The following is a 9,739-nucleotide window of genomic DNA, read 5'->3' as shown; positions in this document are numbered from 1 at the left end:
AACAACGGAGGGCGGAGGAGCGACGCTCACAACAACGAGCGGAGCGTCGTGTGGCTAAAGCACAGCAAGTTGACACAGTAGGGGGCACAGGTGGTGCATCAGCCAGTCGTCTCAGTCGACCCGTGACCTCCTGCCGGCGGGCGTTCGACACTTCACGTGGCCTCAACGTGCACATAGCCTGGCACGAGCGTCGTGGTGACGTCACCGCCACTTAGTGGCGAATGGCTGTTGTTGTTGTGTGTGTGCACGTGTGACTGTGTGCACGTGTGGCTGTGTGTGTATGCACGTGTGCAATCAGCGAACAGACCGAGTCTCACTCATGATCATCATCAGCAGCAGTACAGGAGACTTTATTTAAGATACGTCCTACGGAACACAGCGTAGCGGTGCGTACGGGTTGCCTACTGCACGGGGGCGTCTATATACACAATCATATAAATAAGACTCGACACGGGGCGCAGGAGAAACAACTCAACAACCAAATATAAATACAGCAAATAAATACATCTGAGCACTGTACACGCCGGGCGACGCATGTAAACGCGAGGGGGCGGGGCCAGGTGAGCGAGGGGGCGGGGCCAAGTGAGCGAGGGGGCGGGGCAAGGTGAGCGAGGGTTGCTGGGCCAGGTGTGAAAGGGGGCGGGGCCAGGTGAGCGAGGGGGCGGGGCAAGGTGAGCGAGGGGGCGGGGCCAGGAGTTGCGGGAGGCGGCTTGGTCATGTGACTCGAGTTGCGGTCCGAGCCGTGAACCTGGGAGGTGAGAGGAAGAGGGCAGCGAGGTCAAGGTCGAGGTCAAGGTCAGGTCACGGAGTATAACAACACAAACAAAGGTGCCCCATATTGACAAGCAAACTGTTGGGGCAAGTGCCGCTAGCGAACACCTGCTCAGGTCGGGCACGGCGCACGAGGGGCGTGGTGTAGCCAACACCATGCCCGGCCGCCTTTGTCTCCAAATATTTACACACGGCACCAGGTACTCATTTAAGGCTGAGCCGGCCTAGGAGAAGGCCGTAATCGGCTCAGATATCATCACCTATGCGTACATCCACATCTATACACCACACAGGTACAATAAGCTCACACAGGTGCACACACACACACAAACACGATTACATAGTGTCCACATACAAATCAGCGTACGTAGTGACAGAATATACAATCTACAAAGAGCCCCATTATACACGCTAAGACTGTTGGGGAAAGTGTTGTTAGCGAGCACCTATGAAGGCCGGAATAGCGCATGAAGGATGGTGTTGCCAGCACCACGCTCGGACGCCTTTATCTTCCCAGCGCTGTTGTTTAAATACCGTACGAGGCATTCATTTAAGGCTGAGTCGACCAGAGGGAGGCCCAGCGCCGGTTCAAATATAACTCGCTACTGACGTTAGCCGTGGTGGGGAATCGAACTTGGGTTCGTAGGGCATTGCGCAAGCCACTGCGCTTGATGCTTCCCATAATATAGAGACACATATCACCCGTGTAGCCGACAGGGAATGTTGGGACAAGTGCTGTTCGCGAGCACCTATTAAGTGCGGCACTGCAGTCGAGGGGGTAGGTGGCCAGCACCAGGCCCAGCCACATTTGTCTCCCCAATGCTGATGTCAACACACCGCACCAGAATCAGAACCGTCAACCCACTCGGTCGACCCATGGGAGGCCCAGGACCGGTTCGAATTGAAGTCTGTGGGTTCCTCGGGTCATCGCACTAACCACTGCGCCACCGCTCCCCAAATACATATACTGTATGTACACATACATGTACTGTATATACACACACACACAAACATCACACACCCATATTCAGCACACACGCCGACACATCAAAGACAACGGATTTTCTGATCACTGTCCACCTCACGGCCCCATACTTCCCATCACCCTCTCACCCCCCCCCATATCCCACTGCCCTATCCCCCTCCCCATCGCCCCTCTCACCCCCCCCCCCCCCCCATATCCCAATGCCCCCTCCCCATCACCCCTCTCAGCTCACTACCCCATCCTCCCCATCACCTTTCTAAGCTCACTGCCCCATCCTCCCCATCGCCCCTCTCACCCCCCCCATATCCCACTGCCCCATCCCCCTCCCCATCACCCCTCTAAGCTCACTACCCATCCTCCCCATCACCCCTCTCAGCTCACTACCCCATCCTCCCCATCGCCCCTCTCACCCCCCCCATCCCACTGCCCCCTCCCCATCACCCTCTCACCCCCCCGCCCTATACCCCAGTTCCCCGTCCTCCCCCTTCCTTCCCCTGCGCGCGCCCCGTCACCGCTCTCTCAGCTCACCGTCGGGCGACTTGGCGGAGGTTGTGGGGCGAGGGGGGTGGTGGTTCGAGTCGCGGCTCTAGCAGCCGAGGCCGCTGAGGGCCCCGATGCGGTCGAGCTTTCCGCCGAAGCAGCCCTTGCCGGGCCCCTTCTTCGTGCGGCCCTTGAAGCGCCGCTGGTTGCTCACGAAGTCGTTGAAGAGACGCAGCCACACGCCGCTCGACACGGGCTCCAGCTCCCCGCCCGCCAGGTCCCGCGACGCCCGCGGCGGGGGCAGCCCTGCCCCCGTGCCCCCCAGCTCACTGACCAGGCCCCCCACGAGATCTCCCAGCTCCTCGTCCGTGTCGCCAAGATCGCCGCCGAGGGAGGAGGAGGAGGCCGCGCCGCCGCCTCCATCGGCTCCCGCGGAGGAGTCTCCGTCCAGGATCTCGCTGAGCACCTGCGCGGGGCAGAGAGAGATGGGGACGAGGAGGAGGGAAGAAGAGAAGGAGGTGGCGATAGAGGGGAGGAATAGGAGGATGTGGAGGGAAGGATGGAGGAGGAACAGAGAGGAAGAGGTAGCGGTGAGGAGGAGGAGGGGGAGCGGCAGATCAGGAGATGGAGGAGAGTAGGGGAGGGTATGGTTAGAGTCTATTCGGCCATCAGCGCTGGCTTCATTCTCACGGCGAGTGGGGGAACTAGGGTACTCGAAGCGTCAGTGGCAGCTCTTATGCTGCTGTTTGGGTTTGGTCTTCGGGACGGCGCTGGCGTTGGGGCGACTGTCGGGGTCGAGGTTTATTTAGCGCGAGTGTCGGGACGAGCCACGGAGCGAACTCGCTGGCGCCGCTGCTGCGACTCCCTCCTGGCGAAGGCGCCGCTCAACTGGTGGCACCAGAGTTTGATCTCGGCGGCTCAGCGCCGTTAGAACTCACGGCTCCCCCCATCCCCCCCAAACCACCACCCCCACCCACCCCGCGACTCGCAGGTGTCGGGGTGGAGGGAGGGTCACCGACAGGTGTGCGCGCCCCACCCCCCGCTCCGACCCACCCCGACAGCTGAGGCAGTGCCTGAGAGTGATCGTGCGGCGAGGATTGCCGGATCAGTGTGTGCAGTGGCCTTTTCCTCGCGTCTCCGCGTGTCCCCGTGCCCTCGTGTGTCCTCGTGTGTCTCCCTGCGTGTCCTGGGTCCCCGTGTCTTCTTGTGTCCCATACCGTCGTTTCGCTGCGTGTGTCGTGTCTCCCCGTGTTTCCCCGCGTTTCCCCGCGTGCCGCTGTGTGTCCTGGCGTCTCCCCGTGCCGCTCCACGTCTACCTCCGTGTTCTCTGTCCCCCCGTAACTCTCCGTTTCTCTCTCCCCGCGTCTCCCGGTTAGCCGCCCCACGTCTCCCCGCGTGTTCCCATCAAACCTCGTGTTCCGTGTCTCGCACATGACCCCGTTGTCTCCCCCCCCACACCCAGTGCCGTCCACGTGCGGTGTCCCCCGTGCCCTTGACCCGTGGCTCTCGCCTACCTGGAGCGCGTGTCTCGCGTCCCGGGGCGGCGCGGCCGCCACTGGCCCGAGCGTCACCACGGCGAGGAGCACCGCGGCGGCAGTGGCCCAGACGACGGAGAGACGAGGCGAGGGATGCATGGCGGGACTCGTCGGTGACTCGAGGCGGAGGAGAACTTCAGTGATCCGAAGAGACTCGAGAGACGCGGAGACTCGAGAATGTCAAAGACGCGAGAGAGTTTCTCGGTGCACTGTGGAGACGGTGGTGGTGGTGGTGGTGGAGGGAGCTACACGAAGACTTCGCGGACTCGATGAGGAGTCGGAGGAGTCGGAGAGAGTCGAGGAGAGCCGCTGCTTCTGAAGGACCGTGGCGATGCGCGCGCTTTTATAGAGCGGCCAGTGGGGACGCGAGTGGTAGGGGGGGGGTGATGTCACCCCCACTCCTGCCGCTCCCTCCCCCAGCCCCTCCCCTCATCACCCACCACTCGCTGCCCCCTCCACCACCCCCACCATCCATAGATCCCTCCCTCCCCCACTCCCTCTCACCCCCCTCCTCCCTCCCTCGAGAGGCTCCTTCCTCCACTCCGCGACCCCGCGACGGCTCCAGGTGAGGCGCACCTGCGTGGGAGAGCGGGGGAGGCGATGGCGGGGTCGAGGTCGCGCGGCAAGATTTGCCTGTTAATGAGACATTGGGTTGAGTGGAACTCGGGGTTGAGTGGAACACTGAGTTGAGTGGGACTCGGGGTTGAGTGGAACTCGGGGTTGAGTGGAACACTGAGTTGAGTGGGACTCGGGGTTGAGTGGAACACTGAGTTGAGTGGGACTCGGGGTTGAATGGAACTCAACTGAGTTGAGTCTAACTCGGGGTTGAGTGAAATACGGAGTTGAGTGGGACTCAACTGAGTTGAGTGTAACTCGGGGTTGAGTGGAACTCAACTGAGTTGAGTGTAACTCGGGGTTGAGTGAAATACGGAGTTGAGTGGAAGTCGGGGTTGAGTGTAACTCGGGGTTGAGTGGAACTCGGGGTTGAGTGGAACACTGAGTTGAGTGGAAGTTTGGGTTGAGTGGAACTCAACTGAGTTGAGTGGAACTCGGGGTTGAGTGAAATACGGAGTTGAGTGGGACTCGGGGTTGAGAGGAGTTTGTGGTTGGGGCTCCGGTGTCTTTATATGTGGGGAGAGGTGGCGTAGTGGTTAGCCCATTGCGCTGTGAACCAAGCGATTTCATGTCGAGTCCTAGGCGCGGCTAACATTAGCGGCGAGTGGTACCAGAACGAATCCCGGTCATCCCCTAGGTCGACTCAGCCTTAAATAATTACATGGTGCGGTGTGTAAACAGTAGCGCTTGGGAGACAAAGACGGCCGTCATAACATTATTTTTTTACTATAGATCGATGTCAAAATCGATCACTCGTTTAGCTGCCATTCCTTCACCAGGCCTGTCCGTCGGTAATCGTCGCTGCTCGCCATGATGTATCCCACACACACACACATCAAAGCCCATGTCCATGCATTGAGATTCTTTAGGTTAGTTTGATGTTATAAATGTCCAAATGATAAGGCCACTTTGTTGAGCCATCGTTTGTGGCCAGGTCGCTGCTGAAACAGAAGTTAACACCTCAGTTGGCTGTGCCTGGTACGATGGGGATGGTTTGGTGTTTTCGTGTTACAGTTCTATCGCTGGTTCAGCAGCTCCACTGCTGGATTAATTTTCCGCCTGAGGACGACCGCTTGTGTTGCGATCGAAACGTCGTGATTTTTTTATATTCTTGGTTCTTTCGGTAAAGTCACGTAGAAGGGAAATAGTGATATAAATATAAAACAATAAAAATTCTCATGTTTCGACTGCAACACAAGCAATCATCATCAGGTGTGAAAATTTTCTTTCTGTGGATTTCACACCTGATGATGATTGCTTGTGTTGCAGTCGAAACGTCGTGAGAATTTGTATTGTTTTATATCAATATTAATTTATTATTTACCTTCTACGTGACTTTACCGAAAGAACCAATAATATGAATCCCTGCAGTCACGAAAGCTTTAAATCAAGATTTATATTATTTTTTATTTTATTTAAATTTTATACCTACGTGACTTTACCGAAAGATCCAGAGAGTAGAGTGTTGTTTGTGTTTGGGTCATTTGTTTACCTTTCTTGTACTTTGCACGACTGTCGTGTTTTTGTCGCGTTTGTTCTTGTAACGTTTTTGCCCGCTCCTTCTGGACATCTGTAAAAAGAGCTTCATAGCTCATCGGATTCCTCCTGCAGTATAAACATTCTGATTCGACGTAATGAACGGTTAGTATGACGATGTATCTAGCCACGGTGGCTAGGAGATGTTAACTTCCTCGCCTAGTATACAGGAGATCGTGGGTTCGATCCCGACCATGACGCCTACTGCTGCTGCTGTATGTTTGTCTGTGTGTCTCTCTCTCTCTCCGGGTCCTCCGGGTTTTTCTCTCCACATTTATAATCAGCATCACGCGTTTAGAGTAAATTTCCACGTGATAAGCCACTTTATTGAGCTCTCATTTATGACCAGGTCGCTTTTGAAAAGATCTGTATAGCTCAGTGACCCTTACCTGGTAAAATAAATTTGGTTAAAATAGTTTTTAGTTAATATGAGAGACAGCCGCAGCTGAGCTGGATCACTAGCAACACGACTATGCTCCTTGCTAACAGCACTCGCCCCAACAGTCTGTTAAGGCTGTCGGGGGAGGTTGGGAGATGTTTGTAATGTGTGGGGAGCGGTGCTGCAGTGGTTAGCACACTGCACCTTATATTTACAAAGACAAAGATCCTCCGTATAGCCATAACAGACTTTTGGAGCAAGTGCTGTTAGTGAGCACCTACTGAAGACCGGCACGGCACACGAGGGGGTGGGTGGCCAGCACCACGCCTGTCCGTCTTTGTTTCCCGAGTGGCGATGTGTACGCACCGCACCAGGTACTCATTTTAGGCTGAGTCAACCTAGGGGCGGCCAAGGACCGATTAAAATCTTAACTTATTTTAGGTATGACACACAATACATACAGTCTGAAATAAATGTACCCACACACATATATACATACCTACAGACTAATACAACCGTATACATACACACCAACATATATACATTCTCAGCTATATCTTAGGGGGTGGAGTGGTGGCGTAGTGGTTAGCGCACTGTGATATGAGCCCAGTCACGGCGAACCTGGGTGCCGAGTGATATCCGAACCGATTGCGTGTGCCTTGCCTACGTTGACTCGGCCTCAACTGGGGAGACAAAGGCGGCCGGGACTATATTACTGGCCGCACCATCCTGTCGTACGCCGTTCCAGCCTTGGTAAGTGCTCGCTAACAACAACAACACTTGCCCGAACAACCAATGGAAGCTACACGGGGGATCGTTGTGTGTGTGTGTATGATCTACATCAGTGACGATCATCTGAACACGTCCTCGGCCTCCCCTAGGTCGACTCGGCCTCAAATGAGTACCTGGCGCGGTGTGTAAACATCGCCACTGGGGAGACAAAGGCGGTCGGGCGTGGTGTTGGCCACCCACCAACTCGTGTGCCGTGACGGCCTTCGCAGGTGGTTCTCGCTAACACCACTTGCCCCAACAGTCTGTTACTGGCTACACGGGGTGGTGTGTGGGGGGGGGACCCCCACCAATGAATCCATTTACAACTTTAGCTTCTATTACACGCTGCCGCGTTGGCAGCGGTGCACAAGCACAACAACACACAACGCGCTCGTCAATAACAACCACGGTGGCGAGATGTCAACTACCTCTCGCCTGGTCTACAGGAGGTCGTGGGTTCCATCCCGTCCCTGTCGCCGGCTGTGTATTTGGAGTTTGCGTGTCTCTCTCGCCCCGTGGTGGCGTGGTTTTTCCTCGGGGTCCTCCGGCTTTTCCCTCCACATTTAGAATCAACATCACGACGCGTCTGGAGTATTTGCCCTCTGCTGTACATTTCCACGTGATGAAAAACCGCTTCGTTGAGCGATCATTTTGTGGCCACGTCGCTTCTGAAAAATAGCTCAAACATAGCTCAGTGTGCGTTACCTGACAACATAAACAAATTGTTGATAGCGTGAGGCCTTAATAGTGAAAAGTATATATTAGGCGACGTTTCAGGCAATGGTCCTTCTTCACAGCAAGGCCGTTACCAGAACCTCGCCCAGATCCAGAGGAACGCTGCTGCTGCTGCTGCGGCTGTGCGAACAGTCCAGACATTGTTTTTTACCTCCCCATCAGAGACGCAAACATCACCGCACCTCCACCTGGCTTTGACATTCCTCCTCCTGCTCTTCCTCGAAGACACTGGTGGCATGGCAGAACCACCAACCGCATCGGAGCATCAACGCCGGGCCGACGGGAGAGCGCGTCTCCTTCGTGAATGGGAAATGAAAGCCGCAAGCCACGAGTAGTGTGGTCCTGCAACCCCAAATCATGGACCCGGAGAGATACACAGACACCCGTACGTAGTGAACCATAGCGATACGTAGATAGCCATGAATTTCTAGCGATACATGGGGACAGGTAAAAACACGTATAGAGATACATGGAGACTCACAGATGCACATTGAGATACATGGAGACCCATATGTATATGAATAACTACTCGTATTGATGCATAGAGACACATGGAGACGCATAGGTACATACACATTGAGATACATGGAGACCCATATGTATATGAATAACTACTCGTATAGATGCATCGAGACACATGGAGCCGCATAGAGACACATTCAAGACGAGCCTCAGTCGTGCGAGTGTGGCCATGCAACTCAAACTCTGGACCGCGCAGTGAACCCGCTGTGGTCTTCTGCGCTCCTTCAACGCAGCAGCAGGAGGAGGAGGAAGAGCGACATGACACCAACTCTCTCTCGGTCTCTCTCTGTCTCTCTCTGTCTCTCTCTCTCTGTGTCTCTCTCTCTGTCTCTCTCTGTCTCTCTCTGCTGAAGCCCTCTCGTCGTGACCAGCAGCAGCAGCAGATCTCGCCATCGGCATCGAGCTGAACCACATCGTCGCTGCTGCTACTACGCAAACATATTATTGCGCTGAACGTCACCTATAATATTTATTATTATTTTTAAAGCCTCAGCGGGATTAGCGAACGTGTTGGGTATTCGCTTAATCTGAGCGACGTGCTAAACACTTAAAACCTGGGGGCCCTCTAGTCAGTGAACCGAGTAGTTCGCCGTGAGTGTGACGCTGAAGCCGAGAGAGAGAGAGCCGAGGGGCGCCTTGCACCGGTTAGCGATGCAACAATGGGCTCGCACAACGACCACAAAGACCCCCCCACCCCGTGTAGCCCCGCAGACTATCGGGGCGAGTGCTGTAAGCGAGTAGACCTGTGGAGGCGGTACACGAGGGCACGGTGTGGCCAGCACCACGCCCGGTCGCCTTTGTCTCTCCCAGCACCGATGCTTGAACATGCCGCACCGGGTACTCGGTTAAGGTCGAGTCGACCTAGGCGAAGCCCATGACGAGCTGAGATATCACTCGCCACTGATGTTGGCCGTGGCCGGGAATCTAACTGGGGACGCGGGGTGTAGAGTGGAGTGCATGACACGCGCGCCTGTGTTACAATAACAACACACTAACACGTGTGTTAGTATGACACACACATGTAACACTAACACACACGTGTGTGTGTATTGTTGTTATTAACTAACACACACACACGTGTGTTAGTGTGACACACATGTAACACACACACACGTGTGTTAGTGTGACACACATGTAACACACACACACGTGTGTTAGTGTGACACACATAACACTAACACGTGTGTTAGTGTGACACACATGTAACACACACACACGTGTGTTAGTGTGACACACATAACACTAACACGTGTGTTAGTGTGACACACATGTAACACACACACACGTGTGTTAGTGTGACACACATGTAACACACACACACGTGTGTTAGTGTGACACACATAACACTAACACGTGTGTTAGTGTGACACACATGTAACACACACACACGTGTGTTAGTGTGACACACAT

At 55.0% G+C, this 9,739-nt stretch overlaps 1 protein-coding gene across 1 annotated transcript; it reads right to left on the bottom strand.

Moving 5' to 3' along the window:
- Positions 1 to 618: 618 nt before the first annotated feature.
- On the bottom strand, positions 619 to 5,536 carry LOC144942872 (uncharacterized). The gene is made up of 3 exons (XM_078869879.1): positions 3,751 to 5,536; positions 2,285 to 2,702; positions 619 to 748 (listed from the first exon to the last, which is right to left on the bottom strand). The coding sequence occupies exons 1-2, from the start codon at positions 3,868 to 3,870 to the stop codon at positions 2,343 to 2,345; spliced, it is 480 nt and encodes a 159-aa protein (XP_078726005.1). The 5' UTR covers positions 3,871 to 5,536; the 3' UTR covers positions 619 to 748; positions 2,285 to 2,342.
- Positions 5,537 to 9,739: the final 4,203 nt, after the last annotated feature.

Source organism: Lampetra fluviatilis, chromosome 28, assembly GCF_964198595.1.
Source record: "Lampetra fluviatilis chromosome 28, kcLamFluv1.1, whole genome shotgun sequence".
NCBI lineage: Eukaryota > Metazoa > Chordata > Hyperoartia > Petromyzontiformes > Petromyzontidae > Lampetra > Lampetra fluviatilis.
The sequence above is the reverse complement of the archived record's forward strand: the minus strand, read 5'-3'. Positions and strand labels throughout refer to the sequence as shown.

What these genes read in the sequence shown, in the direction of transcription:
- LOC144942872 (XM_078869879.1), bottom strand. Translation starts at nt 3,870, where the DNA reads ATGCATCCCTCGCCTCGTCTCTCCGTCGTCTGGGCCACTGCCGCCGCG. An exon ending in ACGCGAGACACGCGCTCCAG is followed by an intron (nt 2,703 to 3,750) that starts GTAGGCGAGAGC and finishes TGCCCCGCGCAG; the next exon opens with GTGCTCAGCGAGATCCTGGA.